Source organism: Haplochromis burtoni, unplaced genomic scaffold, assembly GCF_018398535.1.
Source record: "Haplochromis burtoni strain Fernald_Lab_line unplaced genomic scaffold, NCSU_Asbu1 Contig_1, whole genome shotgun sequence".
Lineage (NCBI taxonomy): Eukaryota > Metazoa > Chordata > Actinopteri > Cichliformes > Cichlidae > Haplochromis > Haplochromis burtoni.
The window spans coordinates 476,802-501,508 of record NW_024582362.1 but is presented as its reverse complement, the minus strand read 5'-3'; the positions used below and the strand labels follow the sequence as shown (position 1 = coordinate 501,508).

Below are 24,707 nucleotides of genomic sequence, written 5' to 3'. Positions count from 1 at the left end.
GGGGGGTGTTAAATAAGCTTTATAAAATCTAGATTATTATAAAATACGCTTTACGCACGGGTTTGTAGGCACTACTGTGAATACAAATTAGCACAACAGTGTAATGATCATATGTTGATTGAGGATTTGAATACATAAATAAGAAAAAATGAATCAAAATAGTTTCTGAACTTTATAAAACAGCTCTGATAATGGGCAGTGTATCTTTTATTATGATTTTATTCTCTTTTATTCTTCTCGTGTTCGGATGCTGACAAACCCATACATGTGTATCTGTGAACCCCACCTCCCACCTCCCCACACTACAGGGCCAAGATCTCGGAAACCAAAGAAGAAAACGACCAGCAAAGAGGACAAGCGACCACGGACGGCCTTCACAGCAGAACAGCTGCAAAGACTCAAATCGGAGTTTCAGACAAATCGGTATCTGACGGAGCAGAGGCGACAGAACCTGGCGCAGGAACTGGGCCTGAACGAATCCCAGATCAAGATCTGGTTTCAGAACAAGAGGGCCAAAATCAAGAAGGCTAGCGGCGCTAAAAACTCTCTGGCCTTGCACCTGATGGCACAGGGACTGTACAATCACTCCACCGTCACGTCGAAAGACGAAAAATCAGACAGCGATTGATTTCCAGAGAAGTAAAAGCAGCCTCCTGACGAAAAAGAACCTATAGTAATCCTATTATAGATTTTTATAGAGATATCACAGAAAAAAAAACTCTACTTACAGGAATATTTAATGATGCCACAGCAGATAAAAATACTACAAAGTACTATTACTATTACTCAACGCTAACTCAGTAGCCTACAGATGTACATCGCGTCCAGGGCACCGTTAAAAATACAATACTACAAAAAAAAGTAAGAATAAGATCGCTACTACTTCGAGTCCCTACAGGAATTCTAATGCTACCATAGGTCTCTGTATGTTCCTATGGGAATATTATAGTGCTTTTTCGTTATATGGGAGGTTTAGACAAGCCTACAATGCAATAATTTCACCGAATAAAGGGCCAGTGTATAGAGTATACCAGCATAAATTGTTTGAAAAAAAGAGAGATATTTCTGCAATATCACGTCTATAAAAGATGTTGTATAAAGGTATGTTTTCATTGTTTGTTGTCCCCCAACCCAACCCAGCCCAGCCCAAGCTCAACCCCAACAACCCCCCCTGAGGTACAAACGCTTACTCCCTTCATTTTTATATACCGTATAGGATTACTGCTACCCATGATTGTCATCGTTTCACATTTTACTAACTGGCAACTGACGTTTGGATTTGTCAGTGAAGTGAGCAAACTTTAAGTCCAAAGAATATTTTTCTGCTGCATCCAGGCTACTGTGAATTTAAATAAATGCTAACGCGGTTTTTATCTTCCATGCTTGTTGGGTTTTTTGGGGGAGGGAGGGTTGATTGTGTTTGATGTAAAATAGGCAGAAGAAGGTGTTGCGTGTCAGCTGCAAAACTAATCGGGCAGACTCTGAATTTTGATACTTTTTTTTTAAATTCACAGTTTCTTACAAGTGACCGGGAGAGGTAGGGATTTTTTCTCTCTAACACACCACTTAACTAAAATGCTAATTTAGGCCTTGCTTAATGTTTGTGGTCATCTCATAGCCTTTAAACAAATATTATGTGCGTATTCCATTCGTTATACCAATGCATCAGTGCAGCTATTATAGTTTTAAATAGCAATACGAATCATTTTTTGTAGCTAAGCGAAGGCTATAATGCTGCCTATTACGTCACAGAAACAACTCCGTAGCATAAAGACAATGATGACGCCGATTTTTGCGCACTCTCACGAGTATCTTCTAGAAATGCAGGTTATTGGATGTTCTTGTTAAATCTTTCTCTATATACATTTTTATTGCATATCCATATATCATAAAAAGAAGGCAAATCCGTCAGTGACTGTATTACAAATGTTGGAAATCTCTTATCGTTGTTGAAAGGACTTCATATGTGTATTTATATAGATTATATTGACAAAAAAAATCTATCCAATGACCAGTGTTGCTTTAGAGTAGATATCTGAGGTGTTTACACTGCTTGTTTATCTTGCAATAACTTCTTTTTGTTTTCTTTTGTTTTCTTTTGGGTTCTTTTTTTTTGTGAATGAAAAATTGTTTATGGGGCCTTTTGCATGAAAGCTGCAATTTGTTGTACTTGGGCAAATAACTGTGTTTATAAAACTTTGGTCTTTATCAACGAAAGTATGATCGAGCTAAGTTTCAGACTGTATCCATACCAAATTGTGGATTATTTGCCTTTCAAAGTCTTTTTGTTGTGTATCTGCAAAAAGTGTGTGTGAATTAAAATCCACCAAACAGAAAACACACTTTGCCTTAAAGTTCAAGTGTGAACTTTTTATGAAACAGAACTGTGCCGAATCAGAGAAGCAGTATTACTTCAAATGCAGACTACTCAAGTTTAATGCCTTTATGAAAAACTGCTGGTACGACATTATGAATTTACTCATCAGCGTATATCTATCTATATATGAACATGTTTAAATAAAATTACAACACAGAGTTGTAGAATACAATGCTATTTTTTATTTTATGTTGGAAGTATTCTTTGGTATAAATGTACATAATTTGTATCATGTATTAATTGTGTAATTAACTGCCACCTGAAAACTGCAGAAGAAGAGTAAATAAACCTTGAAGATTATACACAAACATGTTTCTGAACTCTGTATGGTGCTCTAAAACCCATAAGCATTAGCCGAGGCCTGGATAGAACAGCAAATGGGACCTTCGGTCTCTCCTGATAGTGTGCACACATCATAACTTGAAGAAAAAACAAATACATTACAAGCTAAAACATGGCATTTGCTCTTTTTAAAGAAAATTACAGACATTATTCATTTGCACAGCACAGCAGTCCTTTCCATGCAAACACACACTTGTTTATGTTCAGAATCGTCGCTGAAAATCAGAATCATGGGTTTTGAGATTAAAACATTTGCAAAAGCTTCAAACATTATGCAAGGGAAAGCCTTGAACAATTCCCAGGCATGTTTCCTCAACAATACCTTATCTGCATTTCCATACTTGCACCACTAGTCTTTGAACGCCATGTCTAACGGCCAGTGACTAGCATTAGAGCAAATAGGGCTGCACCCAGCACTGTCTTTGAGACGGTCAGTGTTCCTCGTTGCTTCTGAAAAGAGCCTGTGCTTCTATCACAAGGAAGAAATTGGAGTCGAAGGGAGAGAGCGAGAGAGGGTAGGGGAGGGAGGGGTGAGTGCATGAGGGGGAGAGAGAGAGTGAGAGAGAGAGCAATGAAGGTCAAAGCCTGTCATGGCTGCAGGTGGCTGGTTTCCCCCTCCCGCCCCTCAGTAACCCATTCTCCACACACAGCTTTTTCACTCGCCAACTCATACTCTGTCTCACACACACACACACACACACACACACACACACACACACACACACACACACACACACCTCAGTATCATTTGGTTTATTTTATTCTTGCATGGCACACACACACACACACATCCAAATACTCCATTCAATTGTGTTCCTCCTCACATGCGCACGCAGCCCTGTTGTTTTGATCCTTCATTCAGCGCATCAATAGGAAGCTTCATCAAAATATTCACAGGCAGAGAAGCTCCCCTGAAGTTCAGATAGGGACACCAGCACATGAACAAAAGCTAAAGCTGTTAGGCTGCATGGGCACTTCTTTCCTGGAACAAAAGGTTTTATCTGAGAATAATTTGTCTCGTATTGGGAAGTAGAGATTCAGGTGGTCAAATGACCACCAGCGGTCCTTTTTTGAGGCTCCTCACGGTTCAGAAAAGTCTTGCATTGCTGCCAAAATACCATATATGACCATGTAAAGCTGGGGAGGTAACACAGAGATAAAAATCTCTGCAGAAACTCTTAAAAATGCCTGGGATAAAAAGAAATTTTATTCAGTACTGCAGACAATTTTAGAGAGTTCTCATGTTGCAAAAAATGGAAGTGGGTGCAGGATACATCAGGAAAGTATCAATGTCTACCTCTACACACAAAAGGGCCCCATCCTGCTATGACCTCTCCCACCATCCTCCCCCTCCCCTACTGTGTCATTTACCCACAGTTTCTAAATGCTTCCTACGGCCAGAGTGGAATCTGCTCAGAGCTGCCTGGGCTTTGTGGCGGAAACATAATTAAAGTGGTGAAAGATGTAAAAGGTGAAGAATGGGGATGACATCAGGCCAATTTCACACTTGGCACTCGAATGGCTAGGTCCAAGCCAGGACTCTTGCCTCGCAACACAGATCAAAGCCCACTGTCACCGCACCAGTGCAGGAAAAAAAAGAGGCAAAAGGACACCTAACTATGCTAATCCCCAGGACGAATATATTTTAATCTTGTTAGAATACAAGTTAATGCTGTGGCTCAGTGGCTGAACTTTTTTGGCAAGAATGAGAGGTGGACAGAACTACTTTTACCTTTTCTACATGAGGTGCCTCTGTCTGGCACCGGATAAACAGTCAGAGTCTGAACAAACTTTCTTTTGGACAAACTCACCGTATTATCGAGCCACATACTGTACAGGGCAGCAGATAGCAGTGAAAAGGCAGTGAAAAGGCAAGCAACAGTTTTCATTAAGAACAACGATGGAAAAAAGAAAAACTGTGTCAGTGACCCCGGCTGAATCCCCACTAGGGCACCTAACATGCAAAGGAAATGAGTATTTTGTGGACTGGTTTGTCCCCTCTCACACTGAGCCCTTCTTTCTCAAAAGCACCTTGGTAACCCTTGATCTCTCATGTATGGAAGTCAGGGTGCTGGGGCCTGCAGAAGTTGACTAGGCAGACAATAGCAAGCGGATGCTTTCTGGAGAAGTCACACCCAGGCAACTCTCATTTCACACACCGTGTTTGAGTGACCCTTGAAAAAAAAAAAAGAAGATGCAAGACTTTTAAGCAAAGATTCTTTTTGTTCACTTGAAGAAATTCAGGAAAAAGAAAAAACATCAATGCACCTTTTCCCATGTAGCTACCATATTTGTTTCCTAAAGTAATGTTTTCTGCTCAGCAAGACCAAATTTTATGCTGCGTTCAAATTTCACAAAGTTGTTTTTAACACAGCATGAGTTGCACAGCTTGTTCTCTATACTGGTGGATTTATGGATGTGTCATATATTTTTAACAAAAAGATGGTAAAAGAAATATAGGAACAAAGTAAGAGAAGCAATTACAGAATAGGAAATGTTTATTAATAAAAAGTTATTTAATATTACGGTCATAGTTATCTTACATTTAATTTAACATAAATACATCATTTCTTGCAGTTGCACCTTAAGTTGAATCATGTCTTTTGCAGAATGCGTCTGGTGTAACACTGACTACGGCTTTGGATGAACTCTTGTCTTTGATTGCTGCTACAAAATATTACAATAAGCACTTTAGAACTCAAAAAAAACACCAACTTTTAAAATAATTTCCTAATATGTCTTATGGGTCATCTTTTTTGGCAAGTGGAAGCAAATATCTTGCATGGCACAAAACACAATGTTTTCTTTTGGAACATCTGCAGATATCAATTTCTGAATGTGCATTTACACTTAAAAGCAGCAACTACAAAAATTATTTTCACTAATCATCATTATATTCTTTAAATTTTGCATTGATCATTTATTGTTCAGACATTAGATACACAAAATCCCCAAACACAAAATGCTTAAACATTATCATCAGATTAACCGTTTTATCTGATTAAAAGTCTAAAATCCATATATTTTTAAATTTGTCAGTACATGAATATAACAAAAAAAGGCCAGAAATAAAACAGATATTTTATCGCAATTTAATAAATTCAAAAATTTCTTCTCAATTGGACACCTTCTCAAACTGATCAGGTATTTGCTCTAGTAAGAAATCCTGAGATGTGGATAACATTTTCCAGGCCCCTCATTTTGAGTCCATCGTGTACAAACGTTACACCATCTTTAAGTATTGCAACACCTAGTGCTGCAGCTGATTAACAGTGGAACATTTTTCTACCATTTGACCACATATCCTGTACAACAGCTATATTAATAAAGATTTTCTCAATCATCAGCTTCAGTTATTTTAAGTGAAAAAAATCAAAATGCTAATTTGAGTGAATATGCCACTTTGCAACTTCAAACCTGAGTAAAATTTACCCTCAGTAATGAACAGATTTATGTTTCCTTGCATGAATGTGTTATTTAAGCCATATGTAATGCACTGGAGTAAACAGTGTATACAAAATTTGTGCTGAGTTTGTCTAAAACAGGTCTGTAACAACATCACAAAGCCAAGATTAAAACATCAGCACTCTGGTGGAAGAGAAATGCACACAAAGGTATCAAAGGTATCAATTTGTAATGTGCGCTTCATTATAATTTCAAAATGAGTCTAGCAACAACAAAAAACTTATCCACTTAACAGAAAAACTCAGGTTGGTTCTGTTTCTCCTACATTCTTCTTCTACATACTAAATAAAGATGTACAATGTACAGTCATGCCAGTTTTGGCCTCTTTTTTTTTTTTTTTTTTTTATACAGAGTTTGTGTTGCTCGCTGACACACAGCCAGACAGGGTCAAGGATACATCTGACTCACCTCAGGCCCCCTTGCTTTCCCCAGGGACTGGCCTGTCACTCACTTTGTGGTTACGGATCATAGCTGACAGAGGCACAAAGTGAGAGCTCGATGCTGCATCAACAGTAGCAACATCATCACCAAAACCCATCCTTAGCATGACATCTTCCTCCTAGTACACCAGCTAGCTCCCTGCACTGTGGAAAGGAAATAAACACATTCACACCAAGAGGATCATAATAAACTGTCATTCAGCGAAAGTAGGAAGAGCTAAAAATAAAAATTTGGACATTTACCTTTAAATTTTCCACACTGCAGTTTGGATGTAGAGTGCCTTGCAATAGAGCTGTTAAGAAGAAGCTGCCAGTCCTGCAAAGGTTTAAAATGATTGGGTATAATGCTTAATTTCAGCCAGTTTACTGAGATTGGTTATATCCATCTATGCTCTGTGAGCCATTTTAAAAGGGTCTCAAGCTCATTGAAACAGCACTGGGTTGGTGTAGCGTACAGCCTTTAATTGGTATTAGTTAGATGACATAATAAGCACATTTACAGAGCTGTTTAACAGCAAAGGGTTTCAAAAATCACTGATCGCACTACTTTGTTCTGTCAACATTAAAGATGAATATGCTCGCTGAAATACTGTACTGTATCACTTCAGAATACAAATGATGCAGTGGCCAATGCGTGCAGTACAAACAAATACATATTATGAGTAAAATATGAATATTTTAGGGTTTTTTGTTTTGTTTTTTTAACATCTTTAGATAGTACACAGCAGAAAATCCTGTGTTAATCACACAGAGCCCATAATCAGTTGTACAAACCTGTAACCAAAAACATGAAGAATGGCAGCACACCAAAGAGCATGTTCATGTTCAATTACAGTGTAGTAAGTGTAACGCCCAATAAAATACTGCATACGAAGGGTTCGCTAACCATATTAGCCCTATTACAAGTTTTGAAATCAGCTCATAAAGAAGAATATATGATTGTTTTGAGTAAAATTTCTCACAAACTGTTGCTCAAAACAGAGCGTTACAGTAAAATACAGATGGCGGATGAATCTGTGACAAAATTTGCTAACTATTCAGTGATTTCAGCAGCGTGTTCTCGTCTAGACATCTTCGGATTCACATTGTACTCAGACGACTGAAAACACCAAAAAATAATGATCTCGCTTTGAGCTGGCATACGAGGCGAGCTACAGCTCAGTCGACTGTGCCTTAGCTCACAGTAGTGGGCGTTTCCCTCTTTCTCCCTCTCACTCATTTTGCTGCGTGCTGCCATTTTAACTGTTCCTGAGTGGCAGGCGAGAGGGCGGGGTTGGAAGTGGCGGCCATGATGGTGGAATCGCTACACCCACTCCTGAGAAACGGCCTCAACATCAAAGCCAGTTCACACATTAGGCTATGTTCTGGTTCAGGCCAAAATCAGCGACTGTAGGCATAGGATAAAGAGCGACATGTGGTAAATAATAAAAGAAACATTTCACTGTGTCTGTGGCGAAACATTCCCATTAAGGAATAATGGTGCTAATTATTTTCTTCTAAGCCTATTAAAATAGTTTGTTTTGGGGTTTTTTTTTTAAAAAAAGGAACAAAGAAAAAAAATCTAGACATTTGTGCATATTGGCATAAAAATTCTAGACAAGATCTGATTTGCGTTTTTAAAATTCAAACTCTTCATTACTACTTTTCAGTGTTTGTCTTCTTTGGTTTCCAGATTACGTTTAAATCTTTTCCAAGGAATTATCTATGCATAAGCTCTGAGTAAGCAGAGATAAAGAGAAACACTGTGCCGGATATTAATTTGAGCAACTGAAATATAAAATTAAAAATGTGAAAAAGGTCGAGCAACATACGAGCATAACAATGTGTAACCACACAGAAAATCTGTCTCTCGCTCAACAAGAAGGCATTAAAGCCGCTCGGACAGACAAGTTCTACTCAGCATTTGTTAAAACTAAGCAAGTAACTAAATTGAATTTATATAACACATTTAAAACCAAAGTGCTTTCCAATAAATTCAAATAAATAAAGGGCCTAAAGACTGATGCTTCACACAAAAACAGCTTATGTTAGTAGTCAGTTTTTGTAAGTAAGAGTTTAATTAATATTTCTATTGGTTTTACCTCCAATTTATTGACTGAATATCACATTTGTAAATGAAATTTTAAGATTACTTACTGTGTATGATGAAGAAAACATCCAAAAGTGCATCCAGTAAACAGCAAAATCACAATACAAGTCTTCCATTTTGTGACCCAACTGAAATTATCATATAACTAGCAAATAATTAAATAAATAAAAAAAATAAAACCAGTTTTGCCAACAAATTCATGCCTGTGGTTTCTGAAAGCAGATTGCGCATTATGTAGGTCACATCCATACCCCGCCTCATTTCCCCACCTCCAACCCTGAAATTAAAAAGAAAAAAAAATGTCTTCCTTGGATGACCAAAGTAGCTCCTAACCAACTACAGTTGAGGTCAAAGTTCACTGTGTCCCCCTTGGCAACACCAGGGCAACAAACAAAAACTGTGTCTAGACAGGTCATGGTATACCCCCGCACCATGCCCAACCCAACCCACTACCCCCTGGCTTCTTCCGGAAGGAGGTGTCAGCAGTAGCCAAGTACAGGGTAAACAGGGCAACGGGGTGGAGGGGGGTGCCCTTTGGCCCTCATGAGGTCGGATCAGCACCTCCACCCTCCACTGATCAAAGATCAGCATCCTTCATGCCAGGGCCTTGGTCAAAGGGGGCAGGGTCGAGAGATGAACTCTACATTTCTGTAAGCTAGAGGTGTCCAGACCCAATTGTCTTCTTTCACGGCCCAAAATGGACCCTTCCGGTGCTGCTGATTACATTAGGGAACGACAACCTCTTTTCAAAAGAAGCACCCAGACAAAAGAGGCGCTTCCGTGCCCCTCGCCATCTGGTCCCAAAATAACAGAAAAAGTCCTAGGGATAAAAAGCCCAGCCAGCACACAGCTTTAAATAAAAGGAAAGCTGTTTGAATAGATGGGATGGCTGGACAGATAAGCAAACATACAGTAAAGCCTCACATTTACGCAGAGATTGGAACCCAATCTACATCAGCAAATAAAGCAGTGTACATGGGCTCTCTGAGTAGAGGCCTAGAAATGGTATTCTGCCTGTGCACCAGCTAGAGAAAAGTGCCACACATATATCATCATCACTATTATTGGAAGATATACAATGCCAAAGGCTCTTGATCAGGTTAAACTCATTCGTAATGGAAATTAGATTAAAAACATTAAAATATATGACAGTTCTGAACTGGTAATACAATCTAGTCAATAGAAATTAAGATAAATAATTCAGGGCAGAGTACGTCAGGCACCACTGCACGAAAAAAGCCAATGTATTGGGAATTCAAAAGGATTTTCAACACATTAGGTTGATTGCTAATTGATTTGCAACCACAGACACGGTGTACTCTGTCTGTCGTATCCCTAGTAGTTCGTTTTTAGTACTTAGTCGTCTTCATCAGATGAGTTTCTATTTTGCATGTCGTGACTTTTGAATGCCCACGATTCAAACAAAGCGAAAAAACATTGATGCAGCTGATGTCAAAGATGATTTGGCCTATTTGCAGCTCAAGTTGCCTTGAAAGAGAAGAAAAATGCTACTGACTAGCAGTTAGCACATTGTTATAGTGTCATTTATTACACAGTCCAAGTAAAGAGCAGAGTAATATCTATGGATAGTCACCATTGAAAAAATATTGTTTATTACTGAGAAATCTGACATGAAATTAATTTCTCTAATTAAAGTCCTAAAAATGTTGACTCTAAAATAAAGCAACGGGAAGTTCTGAAACTATTTTTTTTTTCAAAGATTATGACCTATTACAATTAAATACACTTTTGTCCAAAGTGTAAACATACAGGCAATTTAGGTAAGAAACATGGGATCCTGCTGTCACCTATTCTATAAAATGGGACTTTTGGAGCTCTGTTTTGCTAATGCTAATTATGTGCTCTGCTATGCATGGCCTGTTTTTCCTCTCAGTTTAAGTCCACAAGGAAATTTGGGGGAATAAACAACCTCATTAGTGGCAAAGGTGATGCTGCCCTTGATCTTGAATGCTTCTGTCAGGAGAAAGGACAATGTGCAGCATTGAGAAGTAAAGTTAGATTGAGCAGTCTCCCCACTTGGGACTAACAGCTATGTTAAGAAAACTGATTTATTTTTTTAAATAAAAATGCAACTGCAATGTGGAAAAAGCACAGCATGAAACCAAACTTCAAACATTAGTCATTACATTAGATAACTTGTTTAGGCCCAAAGCTGCTAAAAGGCTCTCCAATCAAATACTGCCCATCAATCCGCACTTTGATTATTTAGCATTGCTGCCTCTTTAAACTCCATCTTCACAGAACAAGAGCTTAGCATTGTGTTTTAATTTAATGCTTTTATTTAAGGTTTAATCACCAAAAGTTTAAATATGAATAAAAGGGATGTAGGAAATATGAAATAATGCTAGTGCTGGGAGAAAATGATTATTTAATATCCAATGAACCTGAAGAAAAGTTTTAAATAAAGTTTCTTTTTCAGTTTTCTTTTAATTTTAGAGACATTCTGCAAATATATGGCTGGTCTTACATAGTGCAAGTTTTATACAAAGATTGTTTTCCAACCTTTTCCATCTTTTCTTCATATGCTTCACTCTTCTTGTTTTCTTTTAGGAACTCAACCTAAATCCCACTCTAGTTTTATGTTTTAAACATCATACAAATAAGTAAAATGTGCGTGAACACAACCAAATAATTAAAAAAAAAATATGGCTGCACACTAAGTGATCCACATCTAAGCTGTCGAAAATGGTCAGAGGCTATAAATACACCAGCTAATTCATAAAAATGAACTGAATGCAAATGGAAGTCTGCTGGTAGGAATTCTGACAGCTAAATCCAGAGAGGAGTGGAAATTACCGTCGACTTCAATGTCTTAAAAGACCAACTCCACACATGACAACAAGCTCCTCTTATCCCTGCTGTGATGCAGCAACATCCTGCAAGATGATATTTTCATCTGTGTCATTTCTAGAAAAAGCTGTTCATATCGAAACAATATGAAGAGAATAAACGAAGGTGGTGAGGCGCTGTGATGTGTAAAGCTCCAGAGTAAAATAAGATATCAAAATAAGAGTTTGTTTTATTTTTAATAAACACTCCAAAGTTTTAAACTTCAGACATGTCACTCTGATACATACAGGTATAACTGCTCTAAAATGCTAAAGACAGACTGCATTGATGTGCATTTAGACCAGAATTTGACATGTATAAATATGGCTCAGTCACTCAATTGCCAATGCTGTAAAAGTGTAATGATGTCGCTTTCTTCAAGCTGAAAGTCAAACCTCTATAACACAGGCAAACACAAATGCACATGCACAAATTCGTGGTTGATTTTCTTTGCTTTTTGTTTTCTCAAGAAGTACTTTTTGGCTTTGCAATTATTAATAAAGGCAGTTATAGACAAGAATATCAAATTACAGGACAGCTACAGTCAAAATGTGGAAGCTGTCAGGTTTTTTAAGGTTTGCATGCTCCAGGATGGCAATTACTGCTATACCGTACATACCTCTCAATCAAGGAAACGTTAAAATTTACATTAAATGTGCACCAATCGCATGCACGATATAGCTGTTAGCCAATTACCATCCACACAGCATGACAATTACAGATAATTATTATTTGCATGTCCTGAACCAGTGCAACACTGTCATAAATGTTAGAGCTGGTTACTGCACTGTTCATTTTACTGTACATGAACTACCTCCCCATTATTTTTCCAACTAGGAGAAAAAAATAAGTAGAAAGAAAACAGCTACAACCAGAACTAAGCAAACTCTTCATACTGCACAGCAAATAGTCACACACTTGCTGAAAATTTCTACCATCTTAGAAAAAAATGTGTCAGACAAAATGCAAGAAAACAAAGCTTCTTTAGACAACAAACATGAGAAAAACTCTCTACAGTGCACTGACTCTCTAAGGAGAGTACACTTCCTGTTGCTGTCGTTGACTGACCTTTCAATCCACCAAATCATCTACAAACTTGTTTACCTGTGGCTAAAGCAAATCTAAATAACAGCAACACAGTAAAGCCCAACCCACCACTGAGTCACTGCATGGGTGTCTGCTGGGGGTTGCACATAACTGGCAGACACTAGCTCAGTGGGATAAGAGAAGCGAGTGTAACATATAGAGGGCAGGTGGTGCCAGTCATGTGGAGTACATGTGCGTCGTCCCAGTCTGTACCGTCTTAGCTCCATAATGAGTTTTTTCCTTTAGCAATCCCTAAAATTATGTCATCAGGCCTTACAGAGTACTCATTATTGACTGCAACAAACAAGCTGAAATAGCACTCAATCCTATGGAGACATGAGAAATGCATTCCAGGGAGGGACTTGAGTCGCTGTGTGAAACCAACAAGAACCAACATGACACCTGGCATTTTACAGCTAAAGTGGGTTGATGCACACTGCTGAGCACAGTAGCGAAATGGCGAGACATGCTTCTTAATTGTGCAGATTTGAGTGTAGTGTTCAAAATAAATAAATATTTAACATATGGTTGTCCAAAAAACCTGAAGCCTTCTTTTGGTTTTGCAGACAGATGAGGTTTACCAAGCTTAAAGAAGGAACTAAATCTTAATATTAGGAAAGAAATGGAACATTTAAAAACAGATTTTTGTTTTCTGGTGGGTTTTTTTAAGGATGAAATGTCTCTACAATTTAGTTTTTAAAGTGCATTTAAGTAAAGTTCATGCAATGCACAATGGGAGAAAAAGGTTCCTACAATAAGTTTTTCACATTAGAGACCATAGGTTAAAAGCATAATGCAGTTTTTAGGGGAACAATTGTGACGGTGGAGCTGTGGGAAAATGTTCACCAATACATTAAATGTAAAACATCTACGTGTAAATCTAATATAAAGGTGACCAATTCAAAGCGCACAGCAGTCAGAACCTAACTTTTTAAATCAGTGTTTTTATGACAGCACAAGGTTTCAATGCATTTCGAAGAAAATTCTCATACACATTAAACATTAACATAAGCAAAACTTTTGCAGAAAACTTGAATACTGCTGAGCCCAAAGAAAACTTTGTAAAACTACCGAGTAAAGCAAATAGCAAACAAATACAAATAAAATACCCCTTTAATGTCACTTGTAAAACATCGTGTAACACAACAGATTTATGTGCCGCTAGTTTGTAGATGCAAGGAAATTAAAAGGACACACCTTTGGAAAATATGTAATGTAATGAGCAATTACTCAAATGTACATCAAGTGTTTAGTAAAGGCGTTTTTCTAATATACAAATGTGTGCGATGACTTCTGATTGCTATTGTGAATAAAGTCAAACTACAATAAGTAATGTAAATGATTAGTGTGTAGCGAGAGTTCTAATATTTAAAGTTAAGTATTTTTAGAGTTGGAAATTGACAGCTGGAATTTAAAAAAAAAACAAAAAAACAAACAAAAAAAAACAAAACACGAATCTTATATAATACTAGACTAATAAAATCAAAGTCAAAAGAAACCCTGAAGAACTGATGCCGCCTGCATTTCTGAAGTCTTGCAGCGTCTGTGCTTTCATAAAAGTGACATGTACCCTGACTTAAAGACTGCAAACATTTTAAAGAGGGTAATTAGTAAATAGTTAAAGGAAGCAATCACCTAGCAATGAAGATAAAAGGACTCAAAGGAAAACAAACTGGAAATGGGCTGGTACCATTCACATCACAGTCGGATTCCAGAGGTTATATGCTAAGTCCTGTTAAGAGTCTCAAAGGGCAAAACATTGAACACTGAGGACTTCTGCATGAGTGTTCATAAAACCCAGCCTGACTTTAAGCACACAAACATGAAAAATATCAATTTCACATTTGGTTTAACGCTTTCACACTTTGTGTCACTGACACCCAGAGAGAAGGGCTGTGGAAGACAAAACACAGCTCCTGGATAAGGATCATGTTAATGCCTATCAATTAGGATCAAAAAGGGATTAACCGGCATGGTTGCAGCAGTGGGATGGGAGCCCATGCAAAGTCACTGAATACTAGGGGTCAAACCCCCGACTTCATTAGGCCTGACCTTTCCACGCCATTGTGTGACAGAGAGATCCTGCAGTCTGTGGGTGCAGTCTTACCCATCTTTTAAGGTTTGGGAGTCAGATATGAGACATGCAGAAAAGCTGTTGGAGATAAGTGAAATATGAAATATTCACTTTCAAAGTCCAGGGAGACTTATTAGGTTACTGCAACTTAGTGCAGGTGGGTATTTACTCATCAACCCCCACACTCTGCAAAGGAAATCAGTTTTTCACCTTAGAGAGAAGTGAGATTTACTAATTAGTCATGGTGCAGCCTTCCCTCAGTATGATGTACCGCAGGGTTGATGAGCTCTAACTCTGTCTTGCCGTCTTAATTCACAAAAGGTCAAATGGCAGAATGAAAGCAGGTATTCCAGGTGTGTTCAAATAAGACCCAATTAGGGAAAAATGCAAGTGCACCCTCAAGTCTCAGAAATCCAGCTTTGAGGGAAACTTTTACCAAAGCCACCGCAGTGGTGAAATTTTAATGCTTTTGTATGTTAAAGAAGCAGTTTTTGTAAGATATGAAACAAATGACAAAAATATAAAGCAGTAACATACACACCGATCTGCTCTACATACTATTTGCACCAAACTACTGGCTACTCCACAAATGACGTTTCTGACTTTTCACTATAAAAGTATTTTGCAGATTTATTCTTACATCTTCATTTTTGTGAATATAAAGTTAATGCAACAAGTTACACTTTACCCCAAGTATGTCTTTTGTTAAAATAACCAAAATTTGTAGACGATGGCGATGTGTACTATATTACACAGAGGCAAGGAGGGCTCTCGAACTGCCATATTATCATCTTACCAGATGTTTATACTCACTCATGGTGATAGTAGCTGATCAACCAAGCAGCTATCAATTTTAGAAGATGTCTTGATTAAAATATGCACAAAACAATATCTAATAACTCGTCACAATAAGAATGTGTTTTGTCTTCCTAATTACAAAAATCTGTCCTTTAATAATGATATGAGTCAAGCTTTATATAGTGACTACTGCACTGGTATACTATTTACTGCACGTTCAAACCTTCATTAGAAAGCCGAATACTGTTACGAACAATAAAATCTCCAAAAAGCATTGAGCAATATGTTAAACACTACTGTAAAAGCATACATGTCTTTTGACACAAACAAACTGTATAACTAAGGTCAGTTTCAAAGCCGTAGTCCACTGTAAAATCTTATGTGTTGACATCTCAGAGAAAGAGTTACACAAGCAGAAGTTCACCTCAACCCAAAAGTTTCCTCCCAGAAGGTAAGTACTTGTTGAGGCTGTTGCTCACTATAAGCAAGCACACAGCCTTGCAGTGCAGTCAAACAGTGATCACCAGGCCCTATGAACTTGTTTGTATCGTTTATGAGGGTGTTGTAAATGAGCACACTCCATTTAAAAGTCAGTGGTGGTTTTGCAATCAAATGAAACCAGGAAGTACTGCTGAAGCTGTCAATGCAACGCAGCTGAGTGGGAACAGACATGCTGCGTGTGCACATCTTAAGACTGGCTGGATCACAGCTAGTTGTAACAAATGCAAGCAAACACACTCCAGTCAACGAAAAGAGGTTATTTACTTACCTTCACAACTCTCAGAAATAACCGTGACATTTACATTGAAGTCAATGTGGAATTTCAGGCAGGCAGCCTTCTGCTAATGAAGAACTAATATTCATGTGATATGATGTTGTGGCTGCAGATTACATTCCCAACCTCAGTGAGTGTGTGCCGACTGTGATTCTTTAGTGATTTAAAATAAAAGGAAATTTAATAAAAAAAAAAAAAGGTCTGTTATCTCCAAGCCAAGATCCTACTGTTGACCTAAGATCAATTCAATACTTCAAAAATGTTATTTTGGCTCAAAACGACAGAAAAATTCACCAGATAAACAGCTTTTTATTATTCTGTTATTAAGGTTTAATGGAACCACTTAAAGAAACATTTTGAAGAGTAACATTGGATCAAAACGGTGAAAACAATTTAGGCTTATTAACAAAAGCATCTGCAGTCAAATGAACTAATAATAAATATTAATAAGTGTTCGACGCAATCAGGATTTCAGCTGAAATAATTTTGTTTTAGTAATCATAATTTCAAGTGGAAACTATCTAAACCACCTGCACGCATAAGCTGAACTTAATATGGTTTAGCATGGCTCATTTTTAAAATTCATTTAATTATTTTTTTAACAAAATCTAACAGGTCTGACATTAATCTATAGGTTTGGTAATTCTGACCTGCCTCCTGGCCTCATAACACCTAAACACATGCATAAATCCAAAGTCCCTTTTCCTCTCTCTATTTTAATGGCAACAAAGCACAGACCCAGCTTAATGTTACTGACAGCCACTGTTGTGTTACATGGCATCAGAATACAGTGTGGCTTTACATAAGTGGAGGAAAACAAGTATTTAGTGGGTGGGTAAAGGTTAACTAAATAGTTTCGTAAGACAAACTAGCAGTTCTACATCCTTTTATACAGTACATTTAAAATAAACGTTGCAATGGGTGGACTTTACTTTCCAGTGCAGTCATTAGCTCATACAACTTCATTAAAAAGATGCATCACTTATAAGAGCCTGACTGAAATCTAACACACACAAAAATACAACACTATATCGCTCTAATATAATTTAGCGTCAGTAAGCATAACTTTTCTATGCTATTCTATAATATACAAACAATATTTTATTACACTCATTACATTTTAGAGATTTATACACTCTGCTCAATAAAATAAAAACAAACTGTGTTTAAATAAACGATTAAAAATAACTTCAATAAATACGAACGATGCGTAATAATCGTACAAATCAGAAATAAATTTGCTATTAAACCGTTAATGCTGCTAAAATTTTATTACAAAAAATATAAAAGGTTTAAGATGCACAACACGCTGGAAAAAAAACATTTTATTAATCGTGTAAATGTATTATTTTAATGCGCGTTTTTATTATCGCCGAATGCCTATAACTTTTCGACAATTTACAAAGCAAATAAAATTTAAAATCAAACAGTTATTGCTTCAGAATCTTCTCTCGAATGATCATTTACATTGGGTGACTTAGTGATCGTCATTTAAGTCTGATAGACTTCAATAAATAACAAATAACAAAATATGTGTATTGCACGTTATATTTTAAAGCATGTATTCCATGTTAAACTTTTAATAGTACGTTATTAGAATATATTACGCTGGCGCTTAATTAATACTTTTGATTTAAATCTGAGGTGATGAGCATTTTCAGTAAATCATCTTAACCGTGGCATCAAAAACATTTGAAAGTCAATTTAAACATTTGAAAATGAAAAAAGAAAGCATTACGGCAATAAGAAAAAACACACTGCACTGAACAAAAATTAAAACTTTAAAAGACAAACTAAAATACTACTACCACTACGCTAAAAGTACGTTTCACATATACCCATAAATCTCTTTGACTGGAAAGTTTTAGTTCATACAAGTTGTGCCGTTTTCTGTTAGGATTTATGCCGAGAGCTCAGATTTCCTTTTCTACGTGCTACATTACAGTTATTTCTCTTTTGCCAGTGCCTAAACCTAAGATGGACGTTGATGGCTTTGCGATATCGATGGCTAAGACCGGCTGAGGGTCACAGCTGTGCAGCTGTTAGAGCAGAAAAGGGAAATGGATCCATGTTTTGGCAGACTGCCAGGAGACATCTTAAATACAGAAAAAACCTTGATTTGAAAAGAAAAAAAATGCCACACCATTGTCAAAGGAAACTGCGTCATTACGTAGCAAAAGCCTGGTGAGCTAAACATCCCACCATTTACAGGAGACAATGGCAGGTGCTGCTGCTGTACAGAGCAATGCTTTGAAACAGGCTCAGATTTTAGTTTGTATGTGCACAGAAATAACCCACGAAAAGCCTGTTTTTCCCAGACATCATCATGATGCTAGACCTCGTGACTGCACTTGTGGGTGGAGACAATCATCCAATAGAAAAACAGTATGAAGATTCAGAGCGCCTCTTGCATCAGCATTTTCCAGTCAACGCCTCAAGTATAACTTATAAGATCCATATCTATGATTATATTATGAAGAGATCAAAAATGTGTGTTGGTAAAAAAATAAAATAAAAAAAATAGTGAATGACAGCAGTGGATTTGATTAGCCAATTCTCACCATCATATCATGCAGAACTGGCATTGCAGGCAGGAGCTCAAGCTCTGGAAATGCTGGTGTGCAGCGGACTGATATTTCCCTCAGGCAATCGCATTCACTCACTGCAGCACCTTAAAGCATTCCTTGAATTGCTTTTCTCAACTTTAAACGTGCCCAAATGTGCTCTAATGAACAGGTCAACACAGATCTTACCATTTGGGCGGGTACACTTCAGGGTCAAACATATGAAGGCATGACAGACTTCAAGAAACCAGGGCTCTCCTGTGAAAATGAAAGGAAAAAAAAGCATTACAGGACAACTGTGTGTCTTAGTCAACGCTCACGTTCTTTTGCACCACACAGAACACAGCAGAAAACTGAAATGCCAAGGATTAAATTAAACACTTTGTTTTTTTCTTGTTTATCACAGCTTTCTTCAAACTATTCCAACTAAGTCTGCGGCTAAAAAGTCCCCACACATAAATGCCATATTGGCTAGACGGTAAGTGTGGCTGAAACAGTTTAAAAACAAATCGTAATTGTGCGGAAACACTTAAGCTGCAATCGTTATTCACTTTATGGTAGCTGACACAATTACAGATACATAATTTAGGAATGATTTTATTTGAAGTTAGCTTTAAGCGATGCATCGCTTTAATTTACAGTTTGATTGGAGGTAGTAGTGATCAAACAAATACTCATTTAATTAATATTGTGGTCACAGTTACAAATAATAAGTAAGACATTTCACTAAAACTGCATTACAAAAAAAAAAGAACAAAAAAAATCTGAAAATGAATCAGTAACGTATTATTCTGTGTAGCATACACCCCCAAAATGGCTCGCTATTCTGTGCTATTGTGCTACTGTAGGTAAATCACATATTTATTTATTTATTTATTTATTTTAAAAGGTATCAAAAAGAAATATAAGTCTGCTTTGCGCGCATTTCTTACCTTTCTAATTGCATTTCCAATCATTTTTTGTCAGACACTGGTTCAGGTTAGGGACAGGCCTGCAAAAATACTGCATGTTTTATATGTGGCTACATGATCAACAAGCTCACAAAAACACCTGAAAAGGATGAGACTAAAGAAGCCGTCAGACATCAGAAGAGTATGCACTAAGTAGGTGTTAATGAAGAGATCTGTCCAGGCTGGTCACTGATATGGCAAACAGATAAGCATCACAGACTTAAGCAGTGGAAATAACTCGTAATGTCAGAGGAAAGCTTCAAGCACTTTTACAAGTCAAAGTTAATACTGCCTGCCTCCCTCTCTTTAAAGGGGATTCTGTAAAGCATTACTACCGCTGCTATAATTTTTCAATAGCGTAATACCACTGTTATAAATCAATATCCACTTCAGGTGAAGCAATGCATCTCCCAAAGACATTGTAAACTTTTTTTTCTTCTGTTATCGTGCATCCCACTTTACAGCACTACCTGTGGTATGAACACACTGGCTGTTAATACAAGACTCATTCAAGTCTAAAGCGACAAAAGCTTTAAAATAAAAAATTACAAATCATAAAAACTAAAGTATAATCTTACAGACTACATCGTTATTCCAAGTAATGCTTTCTCCTATGTTAGGTTACTTTTTAGTAAACTATTTGTCTAAGACTCGCTGGATTTTTTATGAACACAAAAATATGAACATTCACACTTTCAAATTTCATTTTCAACAACACTGGAACACGACTGCATTTTGTACTGCGTATTCCTGTTGAGACCACAGCCTTCTGAAGGTGCTGGGCCAAATGCTCAGAAATGCTGAGTAGTTGCACGACAAATTTTGGAATACCCTGCAAGCCTTATGCAGTGATGAATCAGACAAAATGGCTACCAAGCGCCCCTATAAAAGACCGGCATGCAGCAGAAGAGAAAGAAGTGGGGAGGAAAGCTCTCAGATAGTCAAGAACTGCACAAAAACATTGCAACTTTCCATTTACTGGGTTGCACTGATCCGAGGATGCTAACTAGTAACAATCAATAATCGGCCAAAGAAATAACTGAGCTGACGATTACAATAAATGTAGGTTTGAAAAAAATCTGTGAAAAGAGCTGATATTCACTACCCCTTCTACGTTGTTGTCATTTATAATAAGACGTATGACCATTTTTGCCACCGTTTTCCTCCTTTACGTTGATTCATATATACGTCATGGGTTGCAACAATACTTTAGCAGCCATCTTGCCCTAAAAGAGCAGACACTGAAAGGAGGGAGGAATTCTCCCCAAGTCATATGACCGCACTGTCTGCAGACAACTGCAGTGAAGGAGGAAAAGTGTCTAGACTAGTCTGTGGCAGCAGCACATCAGGTACACAGCCACAGTGGCACACAGATTACTTTGATCGTGTTGTTAAAGCCTTACCAATATTTCTATGTTTTCTGTAAAGTCTTGTGTTTTAGGATAAGAAACTGTTTGACAAAGACATCTTTCGGTGGTCAAACCAAATTCATCCAGGCTGGGCTACAAAAGATGTTTAAAAGCACACGTAGGGATTTCAGTTTGGTGCAATACTGTAGCCATATTTATTACATTTATTAAAATATGTGTGCATTTTGAATATAGTATAGATTTCTAGATGTATTTTTTTTATCCACAGTAAGTGTTTTATTATACTTTGAAGCTACAAAAGGGAGAAGTTCAGGTCAAATTCTGAAAACTTTTAGAATTCAAATATTAATATCATGTTTTGAGGAAAATTTTCAGTTAATTTACAAAGCTAACAACATCCTGCATAACATCAACCCACACTATAAGTCAGTTCAAAAATCTCTATCTTAGCCTAATGCGCACAGCAACCAACCTTTCTGTGCTCTTGTAGGCTGCCTTCTGGATGGTGCACTCCTCTTGAACTCCAGAGCTGAAGGGTGATTCCCTGCAGAGCACAAGCAAAGACAGGAAAAGAAGAAAAAAAATTCATACAGTGTTCATTTTCCACTACCCTGTAGTCACATATACGAATTTAGATTCCGTAAATGTGCGTCTACTTGCAAAAGAAATGCATTGTAACCAAAAATGTGGTCTTTTTTTGTCAGTGTAGCTGAAAGGGTTAAACTGAGAATAGAAGAGTCCACCGAAGGCAGCATTTGCCTTCAGGTGTCTGCTGACTAACAGGTAGCTAAAGCGCGCATGGGGTTAATCAACAACCTCACGTCAGCAAAGGTGCATCACCTGCGCGTCTTCCTGAAGTAGTGAATGAGGTGAAGCCCCCACAACAAAAGAAGCTACTGCTAGTCGAATTAATACAAGTAAATAAAAATATCACAATATGCGTTATTTTATTATTTTTTACAGTCTGCTACGTAAAACAAGCTGCCTTAGATTTTAAGGTCTGCAATTTAACTGTTTTCTGTTTTTTATTTATTTATTTTTTAGTCAAAAACACATAGCTAACATTCACAAATAAACAGGTTAAAAATGAATTTAAAAAATAAATAAAATAAAAAATAAAATAAAAACTAGCTGTGTAATGCTGCAGTACACTGGGCAACTCTCACTCTGACGCTTGCCGTACCTACCTGTGCATAAAGAGCTGTCTCCTGATAGACTGCAGAAGAAAAAACTTTCACAACGTTTATCTAGAAAAAAATCTACATTTTTGCCAGAGCGTGGCGACTGGTGGGCGAAGGCGCTCGAGGAGGAGAGCAAAGATCCCATTTTCCAACAGGCGGCTTCCTTGTAAATGAACACAGATATCTAAAAGTCCATTTTCAATTTTATCTATTTCAGACAGACTCCAGACAGTCTCCAAACGGTTACGTGCCTGGTCCTGCATGCGCGTGCACGCCGAATGGCGCGGGAAGCGGCGATAACAGATCGAGAGCGACAGCGCGAGCGGCCAATGGGCAAGACGAGTCGAATCTAGTGTCCAATAATAATGGGCCATAAGCGTAAGCCCCGCCCCTCCTCCTCCTCAGCCGTCTGTTGACAGTGCACTGAATAAAACAACAGTCTGAGTTAAGCAGTTCATTGCGCTGAGATGTGGGTCACTGACTGCAGCCTATCCACGCTGGGAAAAAGGCACAGATGCATGGTGTTGTGTATTCAAGAAAAAGCATATAGTCTAAAACAGTTAACATTTTAGGGTTAAGACAGTTATATTCATTCATACCCTTTTTTAAAAATGTAGCATGTTCCTCAAGGTGGATAGATAGATGTTTAAATACATATAAAGGCCAGACAGCTTTGATAGATACGGTCTGCATAATGCTAGAGTTATTGATTTTATGCACAATGATGCAAAAGAAAGTTGTTGAATACATTAACCCTAATAGTTTCCATGTTGCCAAGGACTTTCCCCTTATTGAGAAAACTGAACCAATTTGAACCTCCAAATCAGCATCAGAAGGTCTCGGCTGATTTTTTTTTTTCTTTCTTTCAAAGTTTCATTCATTCACAAAAATATTCCTACAGACCATTACAGCCCACCCCACCCCATCCCACAGCCTTAGCATCACTTTCTCCAGACAGCTGCTGATCCTTATGAACTGACATCTAAAACTCATTGTCTGGCACAAAACAACTTCCAAGTTGGCATTTATATTCTGTCAAAGTCTACACACGGCATACAGGCGAGTTTGTTGTAAAGAACCTCTGTCCTTTGGGTGGAGAATAACAAGTCTTGTCTCCTTCGGCTTTGCACCCTGTAATTTGCATTGTTATGGAAAACCGCTGGATTTGGACAGAGCACAGAATCATTGAGGTCAGCATAATAGAGTGTGACAGGTCCCCTTTTCAAATCTATTTGGAAGTAAAATCAAAATTCCTGGGAAAGTAGATCCATGGAGCATAGAAATATCTTATACAGCTTTGAAAACAGATGTTGTGAGTGAACATGTAATGAGGTGTGGAATATATGTATTGATATGGACTGCACCTGCAGAGGTTGGGAGGCTGAAACACCAGACCTTTATAATGTCAGAAAGCATGTTATGGGCTATAAAAGCACCTGCAATGGGTCTTGCCAGATACAATTTTGGTTCCAACTTGGAAACTATTATAAATATGGGCTTGTTAAATTTCAGCACAGTATTGGGTGTGTCTGCAAATTCGCAATGCTTTGGATAAACAGCTTTTCATATTAGTTTAAAAGAAAAAATAAAGGCAAAGTCCGCATTTTGTCTATCAGTACCTGCAGTCTATTAGAATTCACTGACTATATTTCACTAACAAAGTCCCTTTACACTTTCTCAAATTAAAAATCTCACAGCATATCCCCTCCATCACCCTGGCTTTCAGATATTGACCTTGTGGTGCTACAAAATAGCTTCTTCCTCACTGCGGGACCCCATAATGAGCCAATACAATGAGGCTTCAGTTCACTGCTCACCTCTCTTTGGTGTCTCTCGGGGTCTTTGTTGACGTTTGTCAGCCCAAGAGGAATTTGGGGGTTAGAATTCTGCTGTAGTCTAACGGCCAGACTCAGACGAAACTTTGACTCCCAGACTTAAGCACAAAAGAGGGGAAAAAATAGCGTTGAGATAAGCAGGCTGTGACCTTACAGGGAAGAAAAATCAAAGGAGTGAAATGAATAAAGATAAGGCCAGATTTTGAATTTCAGCCAAAGTGACCATTTGAAAAGGACAAGCATTTACATGACAGCTGTACTCTGTTACATTAAAACTGAAAACCAAGCACTTGTTTTTTTTGTTTTTTAACTTTGACAGCTTTGCAGCAAATAACAGATCTGATGAGTCATGATACCTGCCTGCAGGGGAAAGTAAAGCTACAACTCATGTGAGTGAGAGAAGCTCTGCACATTCAGATGCCACCTCCAGATATCAAAACATAAAATTTGACTGCAAAGCAGATCAGAGACCCCCACTGAAGAAATTCCAGAAACAATGACCATCTATGGA

General features: G+C 37.7%; 1 protein-coding gene and 1 long non-coding RNA gene across 4 annotated transcripts in view; one reads left to right on the top strand and one right to left on the bottom strand.

The window, feature by feature from the left end:
* en2a (engrailed homeobox 2a) overlaps positions 1 to 2,697 on the top strand; it is a 5,044-nt gene extending 2,347 nt beyond the window's left edge. Inside the window, exon 2 of the mRNA XM_005912378.3 lies at positions 309 to 2,697. Within this exon, the coding sequence (XP_005912440.1) occupies positions 309 to 628 (320 nt within the window). The 3' untranslated portion in view covers positions 629 to 2,697. The remainder of the gene's footprint in view (positions 1 to 308) is intronic.
* Positions 2,698 to 2,803: 106 nt separating this feature from the next.
* On the bottom strand, positions 2,804 to 22,650 carry LOC102311918. 3 transcript variants are annotated; one of them, XR_006053439.1, is made up of 6 exons: positions 22,368 to 22,650; positions 21,653 to 21,724; positions 19,793 to 19,851; positions 8,761 to 19,118; positions 6,868 to 6,940; positions 2,804 to 6,768 (listed from the first exon to the last, which is right to left on the bottom strand). It is a non-coding gene; the product is annotated as an uncharacterized LOC102311918 (long non-coding RNA). The 3 variants fall into 3 exon arrangements; XR_006053358.1 differs by having other exon boundaries at positions 6,868 to 19,118; XR_006053407.1 differs by having other exon boundaries at positions 2,804 to 6,940.
* Between the last annotated feature and the right edge of the window lie 2,057 nt (positions 22,651 to 24,707).